This window comes from Myotis myotis, unplaced genomic scaffold (assembly GCF_014108235.1).
Source record: "Myotis myotis isolate mMyoMyo1 unplaced genomic scaffold, mMyoMyo1.p scaffold_m19_p_3, whole genome shotgun sequence".
Classification (NCBI taxonomy): Eukaryota; Metazoa; Chordata; class Mammalia; order Chiroptera; family Vespertilionidae; genus Myotis; species Myotis myotis.
The window spans coordinates 202,286,588-202,313,714 of NW_023416335.1; the positions used below are offsets into that span (position 1 = coordinate 202,286,588).

General features: G+C 51.1%; 1 protein-coding gene across 1 annotated transcript in view; it reads left to right on the plus strand.

The window, feature by feature from the left end:
- The first annotated feature begins 2,648 nt into the window (after positions 1 to 2,648).
- The window catches only part of RFX4 (regulatory factor X4), a 131,711-nt gene continuing 107,232 nt past the window's right edge, over positions 2,649 to 27,127 (plus strand). Inside the window, exon 1 of the mRNA XM_036300786.1 lies at positions 2,649 to 2,856. Within this exon, the coding sequence (XP_036156679.1) occupies positions 2,814 to 2,856 (43 nt within the window). The 5' untranslated portion in view covers positions 2,649 to 2,813. The remainder of the gene's footprint in view (positions 2,857 to 27,127) is intronic.

The window sequence follows — 27,127 nt, forward strand, 5'->3', positions numbered from 1 at the left end:
GGCCGGATGCCCCCCGGCCCAGCCAGCGTCCTGAGCCCTGCAGGGCAGCACCCCACCCTGCGCAGCCCACTTTATCTTCATTCCCCACCCCCCCCCCCAGCAGCATAGCCCACCCCACCTCCATTTAGAGTGAATAATAATTAAAATAATAATAACAAACAACCGTAATCATAGTGTCTGTCACCCGCCCTCTCGAGTCTACCCGCCTCCCCCCCCCTCCCCCCAGCATTCCTCAAGGATTCTTCCCCGGGACCCACGCACTCAGGGTGATCTCCAGACTGAGGACCTGCTCCCAGCGGACTCTGAAATGCACCTGATCAAGATCCGCCCCTGCAGCCAGTGCAGGAGACAGGATCATTCGCCCTATTGCTCCGAAAGGGAAACTGAGGCTGCGGGCGGTAGACCCAACCGCTCAGATCCGACTCCAAATCCCGCGGTCTTTGCCCTCACGCACACCGACACCACGACCACTTGCGGCTGTGGGCACCGGCGCCTGCGGTTGCCAAAGGTTTTCATGGACCCCTTTCTCTTCACCAACCGTCGCAGCCGGAAACAAGGCGCCTGTCCCGGCAGAAACACGGGCGATGAACCCGGCGGCGGCCGGAGCAAGAGGAGACCCTCCCTGAGCGTCAGGCACAGGCACCCCGAGGCGGCGACACTGAGCGGAGCCCCCGCGGTGGGAAGGAGCCGGCCACGCGGAGACGTGCCGGGCGGGGCAGACGGCGAAGAGAGTTGCAAGCAGAGGGGACAGCAAATACTCCGCTCCTTTTGCATCCACCGCCTCGTTTGATCTTCCCCAAACTTTGGGAGGGGACGTCTTAGCCAAATCTTCCAGTTTACAGACGAGGGAGCTGAGGCCCGGAAAGACGAAGGAATTTACGGAGTCTGTCTGGATTCGAACCCAACGCTCTGCAACACGCCACGCCAGGCTCTGTCCAGCCCGCATTCCGCCCCGCCGCCTCCCTCCCTCCCTCCCTCCCATACCCTGACCTTAACTCGGCACGTGCTGGGCCCTGGCCCCCCCTCAACCCCCCCACACCTCCACCTTGTCCCAGTTAGCCCTGCTGGGGGAAGGCGGACTGGGGGGCTTCGCAGGGCCGGTGGGGAGCCGCGCCCAGCTAGGGGCCCGGGTTAGAGACCCGCCTCGTCCGGCCTTCGGGACCCGCCGTGCGCCCCGCCCCTTCCGCGCCGGCCGGCGCTGCCTCTGTCCATGGTCAAAGCACCCGGGTAATCCGCCTTTCTCTTCCGCCCGCCGAGCCCCATTCATATTCTAATCACAGCGCGGCCGGCCCGCGAACGGCCACTTCATCGGGCCGCAGAGGCGCACCCGCCCCCTTCCCCACTTCCACTTCCAGCCCCCAGCCCCTCGCCCCCTCTTCCCGCACTTTAAACCCAGCCGAGGAGGGGGTCCCTGGGAAAAGCGCGTCCCCACTTGGCCGCCTGAGCTTCTCACAAACTTCGCTGCTGGCGGGAGGTTTGGGGGGTTGGGGGGGGGAGGAGGCGGGGGGAGGGCGGGAGGCCGGAGGGAGGGGCTGAGACGCAGACCGACTGACAGACAGAGTTACGGGAAGAGGCGGGGAGGGGGTGTCAGAGTGACCAAGGGGGATAGAGACAGAGGGACAGAGTCCTAGGGAGAGACAAAGAGACGTGGGGGCAGGGGCTGGACAGAAAGGCAGCCAAAAACAGGCGAAATAGAGGGACACAGAGAAAGAGAGAGAGAGAGAGAGAGAGAGAGAGAGAGAGAGAGAGAGAGAGAAGACAGAGTGAAGAAGACAGATCTAGAGGAAGACAAAGTTCTGGAGGAGTCAGCCCCTCGCACCCTCTCGGCTAAGCGGTCTTCTCACCGCCCAGGTTGGGGGATGGGGTCTTAGGGCTGTAGTTCTCCTCCCCCTGTGCCCCCTCAGCTCTGTCCTCCACGCGTGTCCGCGAATCCGCGCGGAAGAACCAAGACATACCTCCTCCCGCATTCCCAGGACCCCCCCCCACTTAAATCCAACCCGGGATCAAACTGGGGGGGGGGGCCACTAGAGGAGACGGAAAGGAGCGGGGCCCACCCGTGGCCACGTAGGCGACTCCAAGGCTCCCCGGAGTCCCCTGCCGCCGCCACCCCCACGCCTGCGCCTCGCCTGGCCGGTCGGGAGGGTGGGAAGGGGAGAGGGGGCCACATCTAAGCCAATTTTGATTTCGCCTATAATGAGTGCCCGGCGAAGGCTGGAGAAGGCCTCTGGAACTTTAAATAAGAAAAACGTTGCTAATGCTATAATAGAAGGGGGAAGTCGGAGGGCTGGGATTGCGTCGCTCCGAGCCCCCCTTTTCGGAGGCGGCTTTTCTTATTCAAAACAGGCCCACAATGGGCTTCACAGTGCGCCTCGCCACGGCCCCATCTGACGAGCGGCCATTCATCAGGCCGGCTGGCCTATCAATGACATTGCTCCCATCGGGGCTCCTATAAAATGATGCTTTTTCCCATGAAACATCCGCAAACATTTTGACGGGTTTGGCTTTGCCCGGCTGGATTTCTGCGTGTCTCCTCGCTCGCTGGCTTTCTCTCTCCCCCTTCTCCTCTCTCTCTTCTCTCTCTCTCTCTCTCTCTCTCTCTCTCTCTCTCTCTCTCTCTCTCCTTCTCTTCTTTCTCTTTTCTTTCTTCTTTCTCTTTCTTTTTCTTCTCCCCTTTATCCTTTTCACTTTCCACTCTCTGCGTTCTCTCTCTCCTTCTCCCCTTCTCACTCCCTTCCTCCCTGGGCGGCTCTAGCACAGGGGATCCCCAAACATCAAGACTTTTGGGGGGCGCCTGTGCTGTCCATGGGAAGAGCATGCATTGTGGGTTACTGGAGGAACCCGACATGGATTCCACAGGTTAGTCCTACTGGTGGGGGTTGGGGGGAGACATTGGGAGGGAAAGAGAGGGAGAGGGGAAACTTCAGAAAGAGTTGCAAAAAGTTCAGAAAGGCCAACTTGACAGTGGAACCCCAGGAGATAACGGAAGGCGTGTAGAAGTTTTCAGTCCGGCACGATGCGTGCAAGTGGATGCTTGCAAGTGTGTGAGTGCAAATGTGAGTGTGTATGCACGCGCGCACGCGCCGAGGAGCGCGCTTTCGCTTGCTCGGGACACAAAGTTACGTAAAGATTCGCTGGCTCGTGGCGAGCTCGAGGTGCCACTTGCAGAAACTTTGCGAGCGGACTGCCCCTTCCGGGCGCGCTTCCTCCCCCAGGTGGGGGCTCCGGAATAGCGGTGCGCTCTGGGGCTGGTGGCGAGGGCCAGGAGGCCGAGCGGAACGCCCCGGAGGCGGAGTAGGGCTACGGCTTCGCACAGCGCCTGGGAGGTGGGGACCGAGGCTCCAGCTGGCGGAGACTCGCCGCTGGAGGGAGTGGCGACCGGCGAACCCGGTGGTCCTGGGGAATCGCGCCCGGTTGGGCGGTGGGAGCTCCAGGCCGTCCGAGGCCGGCTGTAGCCTCCCTGCGGGGAAGGGGCACCCACCGAGGCGCAGCGGTTGTGACTGCCCGAGGGAGGGAGGGACGCAGCGGAGCCTGCGAGGCCTGGCGGCGGGGTCTGCCAACTGCTCGGCACTTTGGCGGCTGTTGGCTGTTAGTTTTGGGGTCGCGGCGGTCTGTAAAAACCGAGGAAGCCAAAGAATCTCTTCCAACGAAAAAGCCGGCGCTTCTGTTCTTTCTCCAGCAGAGCCTTCGCCACCTCCCATTTCTAGCGCCTTTAAAGAGCCGCCGAACTTCTAAACCTGAACGATGCTCCCTACGTCCCTTCCAGGTGGAAGAAGTTCACCCCCTTCCCTGGCCGCAGTCTGCTCCTACCCGGACTCCGCGGCAGCCTCGGGATTTCTTGGGGAGATAGGATTGGGAAGGAGCAGAAACCGGGCGGTGAGGGCAGCCGGGGCGAAGGCAGCAGCTTGACGCCAGACTTGGGAGGATGCGCTGCGCAACAAGTGCCTTCCAGCGTCTGCCACCCCCAACACACGCGCGCGCGACCGGGTCTTCCCTGAGCAAATCACCACGCGGATGTTTCCCACCTCCAGCCAAATGGGTGTGGGGAGGTGCAGGGGTCATCCGGCATCGCCCCAGATGGTCTATCTTTGGTCCCTGTAGACAGATTTCCAGGGACTAAAGGCTCCTGCCGAGGCCCTGGTGGCCAGGACACCCACCCCCTTTGGCCAGGCCGATCTTTGGTTTTCCAGGAGAGTTGTCTCTCTCTGATTCCCAAGAGCCAATTTCCTCTTCCATAGCGCTCCCCGGGGTGGGTGTGGACCCCCTGGGAGTGGGGACAGGCTGAGCTCCGCGGGCCTCCTTCCTAGATGCGATGACAAACCAAGGCAAGGAGAGGCGGCTCCTGCTGCGCGCCCCGGTTGCTGGCAGAGGCGGGCCCTGCTGGGTTCTCTCCGCTGGCGGCAAAGAAGGTGCCCAGAGAGGGAAAGAGGTCCTCCCTCCACACTGTCACGTCCAGTGCTTTCTCCTCTGCGCACCTTTTGAGCACCCCGACTTGAGAGGTGAAGATCCTCGAAGGAAATGAAATTAAACTCATTCTGCACTGTATTTGCAAGGGGCCTACGGAGGGACTTGGGGTCTCACGGCACCGACTCCCGCCATGGTCCAGCGGGAGTGTCAGTCGCCCCTTCCGCATGCCTGGAGCGCTTCCCTGCGTTCCTGGGGCGATGGAAACCTTCTGGTTTCTGCCTTCCCCGCAGCTGATGGCCGTGGGACACCTGGTCACTTGACCTCAACTGCAAACATCCTAAATGGGGAAACTGAAGTCTTTCCCTCATCCATTCTCCTCTCCCTTTCGAACAACGGAGACGTCTAGATAGTTTTCCTAAACTCACAACCCAGAGGCTTGGCAAATAGGAGCATGAGGAAATGACACGAGGCGCCCCAGGTGACACTTCCCTCGGGCTTGCACCACCGAGGACCAGGGCAGGGCGGCGTGGCGGGGTCCGGCCCAGGAGCCTTCCCTCACCTCCCTTCCAGAGAACTTAATCCAATTAGCCCTTCTTGTGAGCCTCCCTTGTTATGTAAAGGTCCTTGCTGCCCGGCCGGCGGAGAGGGGCGCTCCCCGGAGCAGTTCGATTCTGCTCCTTTCCCAGCAGATCGCGGGCGACCAGAACCACGAGCATCACTATTGTCATCTCCTTCCGAAAGGGCTCCAGCAGCCGCTTCGCAGGAGTGCGGGGGCCACGTCGGGAGCGTCCAGGATCAGAGAGGCGGGCGAGCCGGGCCTCCGTCCTCTCTTCTTAAAAGGAAAATCCCCGCCAAGTGCCTCGGGCCGGGGAGGACAATTTTGCAGGGGCCGGGCTCTCGTGGTGGCCCCGGGGCCACTTCAGCGTGACCTCGGGAAACGCGCCCCTTTGTTCCGAGTACCGAGCCGGTAATATATGCCTCCAGTTTTCCCAAAATACTCCACAAGTGGGGGGCTCACACAATGGCGCCGTCGGGGGAGGCCGGACAGCCGGCGCGCGCCTCGGGGGCCTGCAGCGAGCGAGCTGCAGAGCGCGGCAAGCGGAGACCCTCTCCCCCGAGGCCGGCCTCGCGGCCGAACCGGGCCGGCGGCGCAGGCCAGGGGCGCGTGCGTGCGTGCGTGAGGCCGTCGGCGCGCCCTGCGGCCCGTGCGCCCTTTGCCGCGGGCGCGGCGCACGTCTCCCGGGCCGCGCCGCAGCCCCCGAAGCACCGACGTGGCCCACCCTGCGCGCGCGGGCCGCCCGCGTTTCTGGCCTGTGGGTCCAATCCAGGCTGCCCTGCCCCGGCGAGCGTCGCTCAGTTCCTGAAGGAATCCGAAAATTCGAGAACGAAGGGGGAAAGGAGGTGGAATTTTAGGTCACGCAGAACTGGTGCGAACTGGGCCGGGGCCAGGGCGCTCGCCTACGCAACAGAAGGGTTGTTGCTCGGTACCCGGGATGGCGCCGTAGCGAGGGGCACTGCGGAGCCGGCGTTGGAACCTTCGGCCTGTACCCGCCTTCTGGCCCCGTCTCCGGAGTCCAGAGCTGGGGCGGCCAAAGTTCCCCCTGGAGCCGGATTTGAGCCCCGCGGGCCGCGCCGGCGGGAAGGCGCGCTGCTTCACAGGTGCCGGCGCAGCACCGGGCCCGACCTGGCCCCGTGGGCCCTCAGGGCAGGACACGCGGTGGCTGTGCGCGAAGCCCACGGGGCAGTCAGAGCCCGGTAAGGACGGGGCCCTTGCCTCTTGCATTCTCTCCCAGCTCGGCCCTAGGCAAGGAGCCGCCTTCTCCGTCCTGGAGACCAGGTCTGTGGGGGTTAAGGGGCCAGGGTGTCGGCTTTGCTCCCGCACCTCAATGAGATAGTCTCTCCCTTCACACGTGTGTGTGGCCGGCGATGGGGGGAATGCGCGCCCCCACTCTCGCCACCTGCCAAGCGCCTGCGTCTGGGTTTGGCAGCGGGGTCAAATGAGAGTCGCTTGGTCCCAGGGTCCCCAGGCCCCGTGGCTGCAGCCTTCACCAGCGCGACACAGCGCGTAGGCCGGGCCAGGGAGCCCCGCACGCGACTCCCCGCGGCTGCGCTCTCCTACCCGGCCTGCGGGACTCGGAGACCCGGAAAAGTTTGCCGGGGCCGCCCGGCCGCTAGGCCCTGGGATTTCCATAGACGCGCTCTCCTCCTCCCCAGTGCGTTGCCATGGAGACTGTTGGAAGTTGGTGGCAGAAAACAGACCCGGCGCAAAGCAAAATATTATGAGTGCAGTTGGGGTGACTTCAGCGGGGCGGGGGGCCGGAGGGCAGGAGCGGGAGCCAACGGCAGAGGCCGACAACAAAGGGTCGAGTGCAGGAGAGAGGAGTTTGCAGGGGCCTCCCCGCCGCTCCGTGAGAGCGGACCGTCCAGCTTCCCAGAGGCGCCCAGGTCTCTAATTTCTCTCCTGCAGCTACACCTTTTTCTCACCCTCCTGCGCCCCCACCCTTCTCTCCGGGTTCTCTTCCAGGCACTCTCCCCATCTGGGGTTAGAGGCCCGCTGGCCAGTGCGCCCGCCGCCCCCCGGGAGCCACAGGCTCGCCGCCACCGTGAAAGGTTCTGGCTTTTCTTCCCCACGACCTGTGGATCACCCAGGGTGAATTTCTCACCCCCTTCTCCAACCGGATCTCAAAGCGGGAAGGGATAGGATAAGGCAGGAAAATCTTGGAGGGTCTGACTTTTTCTGTCCTTTGTACAATGGGAAAAGCTGAGTTATAATCCCACTCAACCACTTGCAGTGTTCCTTCAGGCACATCTAGCCTTTCCAAGATTCATTTTCCTTGCCTGTAAAATGAAGGGGGAGGGGGGGAACAGCTGGGATTCTCCACAAGTTAAACATACCCTCTTTACTCTAGAATCCAGGAAGCATGTGTGTGCTGGTTGCCACTGTCTGACCTGTGATCCACTACACAATAGGCGAACCCTCGCCAAACTAATAATAAGCGAAAATGTTTTTAAAAGTTATTTAGGATTTTAGGAATCAAGAGCCTCGGATAACCATTTTCAAAGGTCCATTATTTCCTTTCTCAGGGACACCTGAGGCACATCCCTTAAGTCTTTGGTCAACTCCTTGCATCCCAAAGGAACTTACTGTAAAACACTAGATTTTATGGGGCTGTGTGCAACGTCAGTTTAGGAAACACTGAAATGCCTGTGGATGATGGTCAGCATCATAGAGCCACACAGATGTTGGGGAGAATAAACACTGGCCAGTGTGACAAAATGTTGCCGTCAAAGGAACACTACACTCTACCCTCCCTCCCCCCACCCCCCTTGCTCGAACTTTTAGAAAGAGGTGAGGCTGTTGTCACAGAGCCACCCCTCCTGGTGATCATTGGAGCAGGTGGCAGGTGACCTCTTCCCTTCTGCCCTCGGCTGGAAATGAATGGATTGAACTTAGTGATCATGGTGGCTATGGTCTCTCTAGACGTCTTACCACTCAGTTACATGGCTGTGTCCGTGCATGTCTTCTGCATATATGTGAATCTGCCTGGTACTTTGTTTATAAAGTAGTTTTGTGGTCATTGATCCTCACAAGTGCTCCACGAGAGAGGCATTACTGTGACCTGTGTCCAGAACAGGGTTTGTCTTCCACCTCCAACATTGTAAGGTGGTGATTCTAAGTCAGGTTCTGTTTCTGTTTGCCATGGTGTCGTTGCCAGAAGGGCTGAGAAGGTATAAAATGGTGCATCACAAGTTGGGATACCAGGTCTCTGCTTGCATAGAGCCTTGCGAGCCTACCTACCCCACATGTCCGACAGGTCCCCGGGGACACTCTTCCTCTGTCCCTGCTGGGTTCCAGGGGCCAGTGGATGGAAAACGTGGGAGAAGTCCCTGATGTTGTTCTCACTCCTGTCACTCTATTTTATGTCTTTGCAATTTTGTTAAGGTCTAGGGGACCCAGAATGAACCCAAGACAGATTATTTGGAAGTGCTCGGTGAAAGTTAAAAACTTCTTTGGGCAAATTTAACAGGTTTTATCCAGTCTTTCTCCCTGAGCACGTGCTGGTGGCAGACCTGAGGGATGGACAAGGCCACGGCTCCTGCCTTCAAGGACTTTAGAATGTGTTTGATGAGAGAAGATGAGAACACACTGAGGGTGATGAGCTAGCTCTCCCAGGACATAAAAACAGTCCCCTTGGAGCCTAGAAGAAAGGGTGCTCTCACTTGCCGAGTACCCACCAGGAGTCAGCCCGGAACCGGCACTTTTCCACACGTGGGCCATTTAAGCCTTTCCACAGTTCTGCGTTGTCCATTTCTAGAGTGAAAGAGGGTCTGGACCTTGCCTGGGGTCACAGTATATGGTAGAGCTGGGTGGGAGACCAGACTTGGGAGGCGTGTTTCCTTGCCCCACCCGACATACTTCATCTGGGCACTGCTGGAGTGCCAGCTGGGCAGGGGTGGGCCATGCCTCTGACCTCGAGGTGGATTTGAGTCCCACTTGGTGAGAAGGGGGATGTATGGATGAGAGTGGAGAGGCACGGAATGTTGTCATCTCTGGGCTCCTGAGAAAACCGCTGGGAAGGAGTCACGTGATTCTGCATTTGAAGAGGATTTTAAATGATGGCCTTAATCGGAGGCAGTGCATCAGAGTGGTTGAATATAGATTTTGGACAAATTTAGCTTGCCTCATTCATTAATTCATTAATTCAAGGAAACTGTGTGTCTCCTATGTGCCCAGCACTCTGCTAGATGTTGGGCTTAACAAAAATGCCATCTCTTCCTCTGGAGCATAAACTGTAGACAGACAAACAAGAAAACAAGAAAAATAGATAATTTCAGAGCACGTGAAGAAAATAAACGCTACCTGGAGTAATGAAGAGAGAGCCCGGTGATGGGGAGGTGGCTGCCTTTCATAGGGTGCCCTTTGCCACGTAAAGCCATGTGCCCTTGGTCTGGAAGCTTAATAGCTGCTGAGCCTCAATTTTCTTAGGAAACTGATACAACCATCTAATAGGGCTGTTGAGCATGAAATGTGAAAGTGTTAATAGAGCCCTGACCGGTTTGGCCCAGTGGATAGAGTGTTGGCGTGCGGACTCAAGGGTCCCAGGTTCGATTCCGATCAAGGGCATGTACCTTGGTTGCAGGCACATCCCCAGTGGGGAGTGTGCAGGAGGCAGCTGATCAATGTTTCTCTCTAATCGATGTTTCTGACTCTCTATCCCTCTCCCTTCCTCTCTGTAAAAAAAAAAAAATCAATAAAATATATTTAAAAAAGAAAGTGGTAATAGATACCATATCTTCAACACTTACGCTGTGTCTTCACTTTGCTAATAAGCATTTTTTATTTAAATACCTTATTTATATGATGCTCACCTCAATCCTATAGAGAAGGAATGTTGTTCATCACAGTTTAAATGAGCTAACGGCAGAAATGAAAGCCAGTGAGGTGTTCGGTGAGTTTCGGGCTCCTGTGGCCTGGCTGGCAAAACATACCTTGATGGTATGGGAAAGAAGGTCAACCTCAACGGCATGCGCCTAATTTTCCCAAGGCAGAATGCAAATGATAAATCTAGTTTTTCTTAAAATCAATGTTTATTAAATGCTTTTCATGGACTAGGCAAGTATTCAGTGCTTTCAATGCATTATTAGTTATATTTTAATATTATATGTATGGGCGCTATTATCTACTCCATTTTTTTGTGTGTGTTAATCCTTATCTGAGGATATTTTCCCTTTGATTTTTAGAGAGAGTGGAAGGGAATGGTGGGGCGCAGAGAGAAGTATCAATGTGAGAAAGACACATAGATTGGTTGCCTCCTACACAGGGATCAAGCCTGCAACCAAAGTACGTGCCCTTGACAGGAATCGAACATGGGACCCTTCAGTCCTTGGGCTGATGGTCTATCCACTGAAATAAAACCAGCTGGGCTATCTACTCCATTTTCTGGAATGGGAAACTGAGGAATATAGAAGCTATCCATGAAGGGGGTAAGTGGCCGAACCCATGGGAGATCTATACTCTTAGTCACAAGGCTATATACTGGTTCCCTCTTTTCTGGTTTAGTAAGGGAGAAGGTAGGGAAAGGGATGTTCAATAAAGCATACACCATTCTAGCAAAAGCAAAGGACTTGCTGTTTTCTCCCGATAAAAAGGTGTTAGGGTAGTTCTTTAAACTGTGGAGACAAAATTTTAAATTATTGTTGGCAAAGATAAGGGATATAAAGCATTTGTATCTGTATTACAGATATGAATGTGCTGTAGTCTTTGGGATTCATGTGAAGTTCAGTTAACATTTGATTCATTTGAACTGTAGTGCACACTTGCTTAGTCTCTAAAGATGTCTCACATACAGACGCCTCAGTAAGAACAAACTAATGAAGCAAAAGCGTGATGTGATAATACATGTAGCTGTTAGGTAATTTAACAAACAGTATGTTGCAGCTAGAAGCCATTCACAAATATGTGTTAACGTGACTTCAGATGAATGTGGTGGGACTTAATAAATGAGCTCTGCCATGACACAGACCAAGGTTTCAATCCCAGATCGGTCACTGTCTAGCTGTGTGACCCCGGCAAATGACCTAACTTCTTTAAGCCTCGTTTCCCTTCTTTGTGAAAACATCCACTCCTTACTTTCTTAGGTTGGTTTAGAGATTATAGTGAGATTGTGTATGTTCAGCTAAGCCCGGCTCACTCTGAAATTGCTCAGTAAATGGCAGATTTTATTTTTACTAATAATTATTATCTGGAGTTTCTAGGCCTAACCCTAGGTGTCTAGTCAGGAAAGGAGGTTAAGAATCCTGAAAAAAAAAAGAAAAAGAAAAAGAAAGAAACCTGAAAAAAAATATTAGCCTGTTTCCACACATCTAGATGTTTTCTGTATTAGGAAGGCAGCATCCCAGTTCGAATGTCAAGAGAAATTATTCTTTTCTAAAGTGTTTAGACTGAGGGATTAATTTCATATCTCAGCCTTTTGCGTGAAGAAGGCATTTGATGTGCTCCTGTTGGCCATGATTTCATCTTTGTGTTTAAGGAAGTGGAAAATGTGTCCTTGTAGAGGCAGCACCTTCTAACTGGAATTTGAATCCTGGAGGAGAGTTCCATAGATCACTCAGAGGACATAGGCTGCACACCTTGGACGGGGGCCCCTCCACAACTCTGGGGGCCCTCCCAGTTCCAGAATGTGATTGTCTCCCCCCCCCCCCCCGATACTTACAAGCATCACTGTGTTAAAGACTGAAGCATTCATTTTACACTTGATGTTCAGGAAATGTAAAACCCAGTTTCACGTGAACTGGTCTCTGAAACTCCTTTTAGCAGGATGCAGAGAAAGTACCTAGTAGTTCCTTTGTATTTCTTGCATATTTTTAATGCAACAAATGTCCATTTGTTCTGTTTCTGTCTTTCTAATTTGATTTTTTACCTACATGTAGTTTTTGAGTTTTTGAAATGTTAACAGCTTCCTTAGAGAGAGAGAGCGTATAAAAAGCAGAAAAGAATTAAATTCAGTCATTGTTTTCCATCGCATATGGTCCAGATTTAGGCAACGAGGGCTGGATTGACCTGTGCCAGGAGATCATGTGGTTTCAGGGTGTCATATCCGATAAGCAGAGCAAAATTATTTTAAAATATATATATACAGTTTCTATTTTTGTGGTTGCTTAATTTTCAGCAAAACGTAAAAGCATAACCTGTTGCTGAGCCGTCAGTAATTCTTAGTTGACAGGTGAACTTGGAACTGTTGTGTTTATATTGTTGCGGTTGTCTTGTCGGAATTTAAAGGGATAATAAGAAAGCTTTTGAAAAGCCTGCAGCCCCGTGAAGGTTGGTTAGCGCTTTGTGTCCTGAGTGTTTCCCGACTACCCAACTGTGCTGAAGGTCAGCGCGATTTAGGCGCAACCTAAGTGAGATTGCTGCATTTAGCAGATTTGTATTTACTCGGAACAGACAGTTAGCACTTCATAAGCACTGATCCCCTGGATCCATCCTGTGGAGTGAATGCACCATCAGGCAACTCAGTGAACTCCTGGGGAACTAGAGTTTGAACTGTCATTTGAATAACCTAAAAAGCGATGAGTGCCCTGGCTGGTGGGCTCAGTGGTTAGCACACCAGGTTCAATTCCTGGTCCCAGTTGCCCAATCCAGGCCTGTGCAGGAGGCGGCCAATTGACGTGTCTTTTTCACATCGATGTTTCTCTCTCTCCCTCTCCCTTTCTCCCTTCCGCTCTATCTTAAAAATCAATGGAAAAATATCCTCAGGTGAGGATTAACAACACCGAAAATAAAATTAGTGATTAGCGATTGGTAATTAGACCTCCAGCATCTCATTTTTTGAGGCACAAATGCATTTCATGTTTGTTTTGACTCTTATGAGTGCCATGAAATCATCTTAAGCTAATATTAGACTTTTGAAGAAGGAAGTATTTCTTTGAAGATTGCAGTTCCAGAATTCGTAATTTAAAAAAATGAGCATGAGTGTTTTTTTTTGGAGTTCCACTTCATCTTTTTCTGAATGATTAATCTAAGTTTGGGATGCTGATACATGTAACATATTTATACTTTGTGTACCAACTCTAAATACTCATGGGTAGGTCAAGTTGCTATTGAAATCATTAGGATTTTATAAAGTTTCAGAACCGGGACCACGACACAAATGCAAACCTATTTCTGGTGGAATTGTGATTACTTTCAACATTTGCTGTGTTTTCTGTGCAGTGTCAGTTCTACTGCTGATAACACAGCTTGAGTGGGGAAAGGCTCTGGGAGCCTCTGTAAGTTCTTCGAGCCACCAAAACCAAAATCAGCTAATTTTGTATCACCCGTATATGACTACTAAAAGGCTAAAATTTCTGTTTCTAGGAGTTTTATTTCTTTAATTGGATGACTTCTTTAAAAAGCAAAACCGTTTGCCCCTAAGCATTATTTGACATCATAGGAGATAAATAACGTGGGCTGAGAAAGCCCTGGGAGTTTACCAGGAAGAACGGCTCCAGAGGCTGGAGGCCCTCCATTAAAACATGACAACTTCGACGCTTTGGAGAGATTTCTAAAGCGCTGCGCGGTTGTTGTGAGAGGGCCTTTGGTCTGCATGCACTTTTATTTTCAATTCAGTGGGCAGAGGTTTTGAGGTCGCTGTGGTTGGGTAGGGGAGCTTTTCAGAAATGCCAGGCTTTTAGAAAAAAAAAAAAACACCGCTTTTCTTCTCATCAAGGCTCCGTTTTAAAGTTTGAAAACTTTGCTGTGATTAGAAGAATGAATTATTTCTCAGCTTCGTTGGGGTTTCCTCCGTGTGCCCAGGCTGCAGGGCATCCACCGCACAGGGCACCGCTGGGGGAGCGTGGGGAGCGGGAGAGCTGCCTGCCCAGGCCTGGACCCGCACACACCAGGCGTGGGACCCACACAGAGGCTGGGTGAGCCAGAGCACAGCCCAGAAAGCATGAAGGGCAGAGGGGTCCAGAGGGATCCAAGAAATGAGGAACCTATGAAAAGGATTCCCTGTGGATCCTGTTTTATTCAAAGTTTTTCTTTGTATTGAAAGATATTTTCAAAAAGAAAAAAGAAACATCAAAACTGTATGATCGTAGATAATTCCTATTTCATTTTTCAGTTAGAGTTGGCATTCAGTATTTTTTATATTAGTTTCAGGTGTACAGCATCGTGGTTAGACAGTCATAAACTTTACACATTGAGCCCCCTGATATTTCCAGTACCCACCTGACACCATACACAGTTATTACAATATTATTGACTATATTGCCTAGGCCAGTGATGGCGAACCTTTTGAGCTCGGCGTGTCAGCATTTTGAAAAACCCTAACTTAACTCTGGTGCCGTGTCACATATAGAAATTGTTTGATCTTTGCAACCATAGTAAAACAAAGACATATTTTTGATATTTATTTTATATATTTAAATGCCATTTAACAGAGAAAAATCAACCAAAAAAATGAGTTCGCATGTCAGCTCTGACACGCGTGTCATAGGTTCGCCATCACTGCCCTCGGCGGTACTTTACATCCCCATGACTGTTTTTTAACTACCAATTTGTATTTCTTAACCCCTTCACCTTTTTTACCCAATCCCTTAATCTCCCCTCCATTTGATAACCATCAGTCTGTTCTATGTAGAAAAAATAGATCATTTTTGAGATGGAAGGAAGGGAAAATAGCAAGGAAGGAAGAGACCCAGGGAGGATGGGACAAAAGGAGAAAACAACATTGAAATCATTTTTGGTAATTACTGGCAGGCTGACTTAATGAGTTATTTTTGAAAGTATTACTTAAAAAAAAAATAAAGTGACTCCCTTTTTTAATTGGGTAGTGAAGTCATGAAATTTATAATCTTTTCCAGGCACTTTGCTACATGCTAAAGCGTGTCTTACCCCATTTCATTCTCATGCTGAGTCTATGGCATTATTACCCCCATTTTACAGATGAGGAAATGAGATTCAGAGAGCCCAATTAACATGTCCAGGCCAGACGGCTGGTGTCAAACCAGGATTTGAACACATTACTCTGATTTCGAAGCCAGGTTGCCTACTTGCCCGCTAAAGCCAAGAACTGGAAGGAAGACCTCAGAGAAGTCCTTCCTCGCTCACCTGCTCTACCGATAAGGGCATTCAGGAGGTCTGGTGATCCCTGATCCTGGTGGGAGACGGCAGCTCACACTGCAGGTCTTTGGAGCACACTGCCCAAGGTGACCTTGGCAGCAGGCTGCTGACCGAGGACGCCCATAGGTGCTCCTTCCTGCCGGGGAGCCTTCATGCAATGTGTGCCTTTCATCTCGAATCATTCTCAGAGCTTCTGAGTCCAGCCTGGCACCACCGCTGGGTAGTGCTCCCCCCACCCCCACCAGTTACTGGCAGATTTGGCATCTTACACACATTATCAAGGGCTTCATATCTGTTTATTTACAGATATGATTCTTCTAATAGGGTTTCAACATAAAAACCTTGGTATTAAAATAGCAGTGTCTTCCATTTGCACAGCATGCTCGTTTGCAATCACTGATTCAGTCATTAATAGCAGGGAGTTTGCTGTCATTGAATCATTAACAGATGCGGCATCCCATAGGTTTGGTGAGAATTGGCTTTGCATGCAGCGGTTCTCAACCTGTGGGCCGCGACCCCTTTGGGGGTTGAACGACCCTTTCACAGGGGTTGCCTAAGACCATCCTGCATATCAGATATTTACATTACGATTCATAACAGTAGCAAAATTATAGTTATGAAGTAGCAACGAAAATAATTTTATGGTTGGGTCACAACATGAGGAACTGTATTTAAAGGGCCAGAAGGTTGAGAACCACTGGGCTAGAGGTTTGAATGAACTCAGCAAGTTAGGTAACCTCTCCAAGCCTAAGTTTGTCAGTGAAGTGGGGCCACATATAGTGCCCACCTTGTAGGGTATTGTGAGAATTAAGTGAAGTGATTCATGTAAAGGGATCAGCCCGGGGCCACGGCACGTTGTCCAAGCTCCATAAACAGAAGGTGCTGTGAGAGCCACCAGCTTCTCCTGGTGTTGCCCTAGTAGCTTCCAGGACCTACTGTCTCCCTGCCCCCATGGACCGCCGAGAAGAAGAAAACAACACGTATACAACACTTCTGCTGTGCTCAGCCTTTTTTTAATTTTATTTTTTAATTAGCGTTTACATGCGGTATTCTTTTGTATTAGTTTCAGGTGTACATCATAGTGTTAAACAATTGTATACTTCACAAAGTGATCGCATATATATATATATATATATATGTTTGGTTCATCCTCACCCGAGGATATTTCCCACTGATCTTTTAGAGAGAGTGGAAGAGAGGGAAATACAGAGAGGAACATCGATGTGAGAGAAACACATGGATTGATTGCCTCTTGCACGCAACCGATCAGGGGCTGGGCTGGGGAGGGGCCTGCCTGCAACCACAGTACACGGTTCATAGGCCAGTGCTCTATCCACTGAGCTAAACTGGCTAGGGCGCCCCAATATTTCAAGTACAAAATCTTACCATTTGCAACAGCATGAATGGACCTAGAGGGTATTATGCTAAGTAAGATAAGTCAGAGAAAGACAATTATCATATGATTTCACTTCTGTGTGGAATTAGAGGACAAAATAAATGAACAAACAAAATAGAAACAAACTCAGAGATACAGTGACCGGACAAGTCGTTGCCAGAGGGGAGGGGTGAGAGGGTGGGTTAAAAGGTAAAGAGATTGAGAAGTACAATTTGGTAGTTAACACAGTCACAGGGATGTCAAGTACAGCACAGGGAATATCGTCGATAATACTGTGCTCAGTCTCTTCGGTTCGTGGCCTCATGAACGTGTCTGCTAGGTGGGGTCAGTCCCACTTTATACTCAGTGAAAATGCCCTGCAGTGGGATTGAGTCACATGCACTGTTTCCTTTTAACGAGTGAGCATCTAAACTGAGGTTTGTTCTGGCGACAACACTGATCGAGCTTCCTTTCACCCAGGCCCGTGGTCGGCAAACCGTGGCTCTCGAGCCACATGTGGCTCCTCCACAAAATACCACGTGCGGGCGCACACGTACAGTGCGATTGAAACTTCGTGGCCCATGTGCAGAAGTTGGTATTTTGTGGACGAGCCACACCCAAGGGGCCAAAGAGCCGCGTGTGGCTCGCGAGCCGCGGCCCACCGAGCCGCAGTTTGCCGATCACTGACCCAGGCCATCTCCACACCAGCTGCAAATGTGTCGTCAGAAGGGTGGGGCGGGTGGTGTGCCTCCCTCGTAGGGTCTGACTGTCCTGAGCTGCACCCATGCACGTGGGCCTGAAGGGTGTGTACTGCCCATCCTCCTTTTGTGTGTTTACTTAACGTGTCTTCCTTTGTTTCTCCAGATTCCCACGCGTATCTTTACTATCTGGGCTCAGTGCAGAGCACCCACTAGAGTGTCTTGCACAAGTCAGTGGTCCATGAATATTGACTTGATACAAATCACTCCATCCTCATATCATGAAGGATGCTGAAACTCGGCTTGCTTTTGGGGAAGGCTGGCTCAAGGCTCTGTGAAACAAGTACTTCATAATTAACTGCAGATGAACTGACACTCTTTTGAGACTGCTGCGTGCCAGGCATGGTGCTTCATTCATCCTTCTTTCCCCTCCCTTTTCTCCATCCTTTCCTTCTCGTCTCATCGGTCTGCTCTGTTGTGCCCAGCACCATCCACAGGCAGGGGATGATGGGTGAAGAAGGTACAGTCAGCTCTCAAGGAGCTTAAATTATGTCTCCTAATCCTCATAACAACCCATGGGGTAGATTCTTAAAATACTATATAGGGAGGAAACTGAGGCCCATGAGGTTAAGTAATTTTACCCAGGGTTGCAGAGCCGACTAGTCACTTGTAAGGAGAGGATTAGCTAGCGTGTCCTCCTGGCTTCCAGGGCCACTCCACCAAGAGACCCAAGAGTCAAACTGAAAGACTGATGACAGGGAAGGGACTAACATGGGATGCTTTGGGCTGGGCATGATATAAAAATTACAGAAGCTGGGAATTACAGCGCTTATCATGTAGGCACACTCTCTGCCTTATTCTCTGCATTCTCATACAAGTTCCATGAGGCGCTGTATTACTGCCCCATTTTGCAGATGAAAAAAACTGAGGCTCCTGGAGGTTGAGTCACTCGCCCAAGGTCATACAGCGAGGAGGTTGGACTTGAACCTGGCAGCTGAGCTCCAGAGTGCATGCTGTTGACTGCCGCACTGTGATTAAAACCAAGTGCCTCTGTCATAGCGGGTACCTGGAGTCATCGCGGTGCCACGTATGTAGACCCTGCTCAGTGCCGGGCACTGTGCAAAGTGCTTTCCCTGCCTCTGTTCTCTGAAGCCTGGAGCCACTAAGATGAGATGGGCAGCTTATCATCATCCACCTTCTACATGAGGGGACCCCGAGGTTTAGAGACTTGGCCTGAAGTCATTCAACTAGGAAGTGCTAAGGCAGGAGTGCTGACCATACACACACAGCTAGTTACTAGACCCACATGCTTCTGTTCATTCTCCTAGATATTCTCAGGAAATGGTTCAAAAGAGAAAACATGATATGCACCCAGTTGTTCACTGAAATGTTATAAAAAATAGGAGCATTAGCTCAGTGGTCACTGGGCAACTTTTAAACAATAATAAGTGTGGAAGACATGCCACATAGGACAAATCTGCACCATAGCATGTTAAAGGGAATGGAAATGGCTTGTTCGCTGGGGTTACAATCACACATGTGCACAAGTAGTTCATATTATGAGGGTGGCTTGTGGGTGAATGTTTTCTTTTTAACATTTTAAAATACAATTTCTATGATAGCTTAGCATAAGGAAGAAAAAAGGAGAAGGCCATCTTGGGATTTATTTTAAAAGTTCAGGCTAGTTTGAAGTCTCTTTGGGAAAGAGGGTAAAAAAACACACAACAACCTAGGAAAGAAGTGATGTCAAGAATCAAATAATATCAGATGCTGTGCATAGTGGGTAACCTTGGCTTCAGTAGCCGTTTCAGATTTTTATGTTTTAATAATAATGTAATGATAGAGAAACAAAAAGTCCACTGACATTAGGAAGTGGTGGGTATGCCCTCCTCAAGTCAAGAGAAATGAAATTTTTACAGCCTAGTTATGCAACTAGGTACATTAATCTGATGCTCCCAGGAAGATTTTCAGAGCAGAGATCTGCTTTTACATTGAATTTATCTTCGACAGGAGATGGCACTGAATACCTTAGCATTGACTTCCTCTAGTCTGCAGGGACTGTGGTGAGCTCATGATCTGTGAACTGATGGCTTTGGTGTACCCTCAGGGTTCACTCGCTAATTCTTGTATACTGCAAATAATGATGCCAGAACGAAGCTCCTAGCCTATTTTAGAGTTTTATATATTGAGTTTTCTAAAGTGAGACAGGGCAGTAACATTACTGAGCACCTATTGTGTGTTTGGTATTTTGTTAGACACAGCTTCGTACTCACAGTGAGACTTTCAGGCATATATAATCATGGGTGTTACAGTATACATAATGGTTAGGGTAGAGTCAGAGTCAAATCCTGTCTCAGCTGCTTCCCGCTGTGTGATCTTGGGCAGGTCATTGCTGTGCTGATGCTGTTGATGAAGATGACGGTGCTGGCATTGGGAGGCCACATTCTAGGAGATGTCATTATTGTCACCTTGGACTCACCTGCATTGTGCGTGATTGAGACTCCAACTGATGAGGAAGAGACACAGGGCCACTGGCCACTGGCTGGGGCAGTGAGGACAGTTAGCCAGGAAGAGGGCAGGGTTGTCATCTTTTTTCAGTCGGGCCTTTCTTTCTCCATCTGTAATAGGGGTGGGGAACATTCCGCCGGCGGACTGTATAAGGCCCTCAAAACCATTTGGTCTGGCCCTGCCAAGGCATTAGGGGTGAGTTAATGAAATGTTTGACCAAATATAGCAGGCTGATTTTTAGTCGAGAATTTTGTATGGCCCGAGAGTGATGTTATAAATACCCAAGTGGCCCTTGGCAGGAAAAAGGTTCCCCGCTCCTGCTCCAAGCCTTAGTTAGAATCTTGCAGTGGCCTCCTTTTGCATAGGACCAGTAAGTCCTGGGCTTTGCCTGGGTCAGTCCTGGTTTACACATGTGGTCCTGGCAGAATTATTAATACTGTCAACCTCAGAAGTGTCAGGCTTGGATGGTGAGTGACGTGGTCTCCTGCTTCCCTTTCTCTTCCCTCCAGCGTTGCATTTAGCAGCAGCAGATGGAGCTGCCCACACAGCTCTTGTGCTTATGCCACACACTAGTAAAAACATTCAGAGTTTCCCAGCCTCCCCCTGAATAAACCTCAGACTCCTTGACCCCGTCCCAAACACAGAGGCAGGGCTCCGACGTGTGCACGCCCCATAGCGTCTCACAAAGTGCTCGTCCAACGGGCTGGTCTCGATGAACACGTGTGAATTACTGCCTGAATGAATGTGTGCGTTCACACTCAGGATGCTTGTCAGTTTCCGGACCGGACTGCATCGTTCTTCCACCAGCTGAAGGGCCTTTGCACTGCTGGTCCTTCTGCCAGGAACACCCCTCCTCCATCTTCCCTCCCTCCCTCTCTCCCTCCCTCCCTCCCTCCCTCCCTCCCTGGGTGGTAGCATCATGCCTTCTCATTCTTACTGCTCCTTCCTCTGAGAAGATTCCCTGGCTCTCACAGATTAAGGACAGGCCTCCCTTTTCCCTCGCCCGTGGCTCTCTGGGTAATGGCACCTCTACGTGTGTGATTATGTAATAGCTGGCTCCCACCCTAAAGTCTAACCTTCCATGAAGACAGAAACCGTGCCCTCTTCTTCACTGCTAATGTCCCTGCTGTGTAAGTAGCCCAGTGCCTGGCACATGGGCCTCCATAGTGGTTGATAAGCAAATAGTGGGATGAATGAATGTAAACACCCCAGGAGGCGACCCTTTCTGAGCCAGTGGAGTTCGTATCACCTGTTTAAAGCCCTTCGGTAGCTTCTTAGCACCCTTGGGATAAATGCCATGTTCTTACTATGTCCAGGAAGGCCCTACACAGTTGGGGCCATTCCTAACGTCCTGGCCTCATTTCCTACTGCTCGCCCCTCCTGCCCCTCCTCTGCCATTCTGCCTCCCACCTCCAGGCCCACGCCCACCTCAGGCCTTTGTACTTGCTCTGACATCATCTCACCGGAGAGGCTTTCAGTGTCCCCATCACCAACACACCACCCCATCCCTGCCTGTCCCTTGCCACGGCTTTGTCTGTCTGCCCTCCAGAATCTAAGCTCCCTGAGAGCAGGGACCTAGCCTGCCATGTTCAGCACTTAGTCCCCAGAGCAGACAGTTGGCGCCCAATCCATATTTGGTGGGCAAAGGAAAGGATGAAAGCAGGGACAGGAGGGGGGACTGCCCCTTGGAGGCAGGGCAGGGGCCCCTTCCTGGAACCCAGCGGCCTCTGGGGCAGGGCCTCTGGTGTCGCCATGACAACCCACTGACCTGAGTTCTCCCCAGGAGAGGCCACAGCTGCCCACCTCCTGGGCCCAGACTTTCCGACTTTCCATCCGATCCTGCGTGTCTTGTGTGTCACCACTGTGGGGAGAGAGGAAAAGGGGCTGGGAGAGAATGATCAAGAGGAAAGCACAGCCTGGTGCCGGGGGAGAAGGAAGCAGGCCACGCTGGGGTGGCTCCACTGGTAACAACCAGGGCCCGAGGTGGGTGGGGGAGGGGGGCATGGGGCCTGGTCCTCCCTTGGTAGCTTTGAGTGTGGCACGTCAACTCTTTTATGTGGCATTTCTCAAGCTGTGAGTTCCTAAAATAGGCTCAGCACAGCCCGAAAGACTGTTGATAGCAGGAATCTGAATAATGCCTTCTATTAAAACCGGGTGACACTTTCTAAGTCAGGCAGCGCTTCTGCAGGTATTGCATAAGTCAAGAACTCCCCGTTCTCACCCAGTTGCTCAGAAACAAAGCTAGTCGTGCTACTCCCCCACGGCTGGAAACTCACGCCTGCTCCCAGCTGCCTGCAGGCTCTGGGCCTGTCCGGCGAGGCCTTGGCGATCTGCTCCCAACCAACCCTCCCAACCAACCGTCCCACCTGTCGCCCACCACTCCCTGGGTCCCCGGTCAGTGAACTCCTCACCTTTCCCAGAACCCACTTTGTGCCTTTGCCCCTGATGGCACCCCCTTGTCCAAAATGCCCTTCTTGCCTCCTTGGTCCGGCAGATGCCATATCCTTTAAGGGCCCCTTGTGAAGCAGCCAGGCCAAGCGGGAAGCTCCCTCCTGTGTCCCACAGCCCCTCATGGTCATAACTGACGTGTTCCTGGTCCCTGCCAGCCTCTGGAGCAGTGTGCCAGGGGAGTGCCAACCAGCTTTGGAGGCAGACAGACCTGACCCAGCTCGGCCACCAACTAGCGGGTAGAGGAGGGCTTCACCAGGCTTCTCTGAGTCTGTTTCCGCCTCACAGACCGAGTTTAAGGCGCTGTTGCTGGGAGGAGGAGATGAGGCATGTGAAGCAGGGTGACTGGTGTGGGGAGGATGCTCAATAAACGTTCAACATCACCCCTGCTGTCTGTCCCTGTTGCTCAACTGGGGGCCCTGGTGGACAGAGACCACGCTTTCCTCGTCTTTCCATGGCCCCCAGAGCCAAGCGAGGCGCTTCCCCTGTGTTATTTTAATCTTTGGAAATCCTGGAAGCAGGGCTTTAGGAAGGTTCAAGAACCATCCCAACGTTACATAGCTGGTACATGGCAGGGCTGGGATTTGAAATCCAACTGTTCTCACTCCAGTTGTTCTAACTCCAAAGCCCATGCTCTTCCCTGCCTGCCTTTGTCTTCTCTGTCATCTGTGCTGCCCCAGCTTTGTCACTCCACATCCGCCCGGGCCTTCTTGCCATTCCTTAAACGGTCACACAGGATCCCTCCTTGGGCCTGTATGGTCACCACTCTCTGACCCTTTGAAGGCCTTGCCCCTCACTGCACTGTCTCCAGTGATGTGTTTTTTTCCTCAGAGGCATCCTGGGGGGAAGGAGTGGGCAGGGAAATCTGTCCACCCTTCTCTGTTCTTCACCTGCTTCGTTCAGTCATCACCCCAGCTCTGTGCCTGTCACCGTTCCCGGCTCTTGGGGAAAAAAGCACTGAACAGGATAGGCAAGGTTGTTAGAGCTTACATTTTAAAGCTGGGGACAATATATACTTAAAAAGAATACAGAAACATACAAGATATTTTCAGGTCCTGAGAGCCTGGTCCTCCAGGGGTATCTTGCTATCATATATTGGCTTCCAGTTAAATAGCATTTGTCTGTCCATCTCTTCTGTTGGAACTTTACACTGAAGGTACTTGATGATGATTTGCAAGATGGATGGACAGACGGATGGATGATCTGAGGGAACAGTTGGTCTGTGCCCAGTGTGGGGCAGCAAGAAGCAGCGGCATAGGCTGTGGAGACGGAAGGTCTGGGTTTGAATTCTGAGCCTAGGCCCCCTGCCTGACCTTGGTTCTACGCCCCCGTTTCCTTCTCTGTAAAGTGGGATGAAGTCCCACCTCATGAGGTGGCTGTGAGGCTCTGATCAGGTTCTGTATGTCACGGGCTCTGTGGCCATCAAGGACGACCTGCCTTTGGAGAACCATCCCAGCCGGCTCCTCCTGCCAGACCAATGCCTGTGGGCGAAGCCCTGCTTCCTGGTGGCGATTTTTTCCTGTTGCTGCGAAGGGAACCAAGCCTCCTGCAAAACCCGATAACCGTGTATGGCTCTGTTCAACCTCATTGTGTGAACTTGAAGTCACTTCAAGTTGGGGTTTCCAAATCTTCGATCCAAAGTGGGAGACGTGAAGAACTGCCTCAGAGGAGCATGGTGAGACTCCTTGCAAAGTGAACACCCACAAGGCATCATCACGTCCTGCTTCCTGCTTCCTGCCCATGGCCTTGGAGGAGTCAGGAAGGGGTGCTTTGCAGCCCCGGAGCCTACACTCACAGCCGTCAGTAAATCCCGTTGGCGCTCAGAGCAGGCTGGGTCCTGGTGAAAAGGTCAGATGATTTTTATGGATCTAGAACAATGGTTCTCAACCTTCCTAATGCCGCGACCCTTTAATACAGTTCCTCCTGTTGTGGTGACCCCCAATCATAAAATTATTTTCGCTGCTACTTCATAACTGTAATTTTGCTACTGTTATGAATCGTAATGTAAATATCTGATATGCAGGATGTATTTTCATTGTTACAAATTGAACATAATTAAAGTATAGTGATTAATCACAAAAACAATATGTAATTATATATGTGTTTTCCGATGGTCTTAGGCGACCCCTGTGAAAGGGTCGTTCGACCCCCAAAGGGGTCGCGACCCACAGGTTGAGAACCGCTGATCTAGAATGAGGCAACTGGGAGCAGGGAATCATCTGAGTGTGAACTGAGCTCTCCTCCTGCATCTCCGAACACAGTGCCTCTGTTCCGGCATCGATCACAGTCTGCCTTGTGTTAGAACTTTTGCTTCAAGCCTCAGTTTTCACCTCTATAAACAGAGATATTAAAACCACATAACATTGTTCTGAGGTTTAATTTAAACCAGATATGTGAAAATACCTTGTGTAGTACCTGGCACACGTAGGAATTTAGTGTTGCTTTTCGAAAAAGTAATGCGTTCAACAACATATTTATTCTGCAACATCTGTGGGGCCAGGCACAGGGCCAGCCACTGGTATAAGGTAGTGAACAAAAACAGCAGAATCTTTGCACTCATGAGCTTGGGGAGTAGCATCTGCTTCACTTCCTAGAGGGCAGAACCCCACTTACTCATGTCTACATCACTCACAGCTTCTTGTATCTAGAAGGCACAAAATACATGGTTTTTGAATTTTGTTTGTTTAGAAAATCGCCTTTGGCTTTGGCCTGGCCACAATGGCTCAGTGGTTGAGCATAAACCTATGAACCAGGAGGTCATGGCTTGATTCTGGGTCAGGGCACATGCCTGGATTGCGGGCTAGATCCCCAGTGGGGGGGCGGGGCATGCAGGAGGCAGCCGATTGATGATTCTCTCTCATCAGTGTTTCTATTTCTCTCTCTTTCTTTCTGAAATCAATAAAAATATATTTTTTAAAAAAGAAGATCGCCTTGTATGTAGTGTACTTTTTCATGCCTATGTGGTAAAGAAGAAAATGGTTAGAAAGTCCTGTAGATAAGTAGACATATTGATCTATATGTTGTATATTTTTTGATATCACATGTATCGGTAACGTAACATTTTTTGAGGCCAGGTTACAGGAAAAACTTTCTACCAGGCACTAGTGGAGAGTCAAAAGAAATAGGATAAAGTGGACTCCATTCTAAAGATGTTTCAGTTCTAAACTGAAGAGCCTGCTATGTATAACAAAGGCTGGCAAAGAAAAACATAAATGCGTTTAGCAAAAGTTGTTATGTCTAAGAGTTTTAGCAAAAGTTCTGATGCAAGGCAGACTGTGACCGACGCTGCCATGTTGGCACTGTGATCTGCAGACAGTATGGGACGTGGGTGAAGGAGGGCCCGGTGCACACAGGGAGAGAGCACCGTGGTTAGGACCCGAGGGTGAATGCTGGTCCTGCCTCTGACGAGCTGGGTGACTGTGGACAAGCAACCTGGTCTTTCTGAGCCTTAGTTTCCTCATCTCTAAAATGTGTATATTACTAGCACCCGCCCCAAAGGGTTGTTATGAGGATTACATATGATGGTGATGTAATGCATTTGCCTAATGCTTGGCCCACAGGGCCTCAATATATGGTGGCCTCTATTGTTAAATCATATAATTCTAAATAAATAAGACAGATGAGCACAGTGTGTTATTAGAAGTTCTATATGAATGTCATCTGGCTGAGTAAATCTTGATCTTTGCAAGACCAAAATCCATTGTTAATAGTTTTAAAGTTTACTTCTGGTGACCTAAATAGGGGCCTTCCAGTCATATGGAGCAACCTGACCAATGGGACACGAGTTGCAGATGCCACTGTCGGTCCTATGAGGGAAGAAGACAGAGGTCAAAGAGCAGCTGTGGCTGCAAGGCCATGGCCTGTTGGGATATTTCGGAGTGTCGCCCCATGCACTCTGGAATGCAGGGCCTTTGAATGCTCTGAGAACTCCAGGCAGGTCCCCAGAACAACAGAGTGATGGCTCTGCCATTCTGGGCACCATCTGGACCCTCCAGGAGTCCATCCTGGGTGCTTGTTCAAGTGGACGTTGATTAACTAGAAGATAGCCAGAAGCAGGTGAATTGGGTGGCAAAGAAGTGAGAACAGTTTCTTCCACGAAAGAGCTGAAGCAGGCAGGGTACTTTGATCGGAAAAAAGGAGATGGGATGGCTATCTTCCTATTTCAGTGATGGCGAACCTATGACACGCGTGTCAGAGGTGACACGCGAACTCATTTTTTTGGTTGATTTTCCTTTGTTAAGTGGCATTTAAGTATATAAAATAAATATCAAAAATATAAGTCTTTGTTTTATTATGGTTGCAAATATCAAAAAATTTCTATATGTGACACGGCACCAGAGTTAAGTTAGGGTTTTTCAAAATGCTGACACGCCAAGCTCAAAAGGTTCGCCATCGCTGTCCTATATCATCCGTGTGCAAAAGCGACCAGGTTGCTCTGTGTTGCTCTCAGGAGCAGAGCTGGGTAACAGAGTGCCTGCAGGCACAGGTCATGGGGTCAGAGAGACCTAGTGGGTGCAATGGGGAGGGGAAAGGCTTCCTTGATGAGATCTCTTCTTTTTTTTGAATGGCCCTTCCAACCCTCTCTCCCTTCTTGTAACCTTGCCTTCAACTCTCCAGTGTCGGGGGCGAGCAGTGTGGAGGACAGGCACGGCCATCAGGAAAGTTTGTTCTTGACTCTGGTGGGCAGGCGCTGCCCTCCCTTGCCCACCTGGGGTTGAGTCCAGCTCCTCTCCAGAATGTCTCCACGGGTTCTTCAGAGAGGGCCCGCCCATTACTGGGCGTCTCCCTGCAGGAAGAGGCCCTCTGAAGGACTCCAATTGTAACAGGCCTAATCCTGGCACAGGCAAAGTGGGCGCGAGAGAGCGAGCATTTCTCTGAGGTCCCCGTTTCTGTGGAGGGGCTGGGGTGGTTAACGTGCTGGTGTGTGTCCACGCACGTGAGAGCAGGTCGGTAGGAATACCTAGGTAGCAGGACCGGGGACTGGCCCAGAACAGCAGAAGCGGCTGTTGGTGGGAGGGTTTGGCGGAGGAAGAAGCTGCACATTTCAGTAGATGCCCTTTAAAAATCAGCCACAGCTGCTGCCAGGGA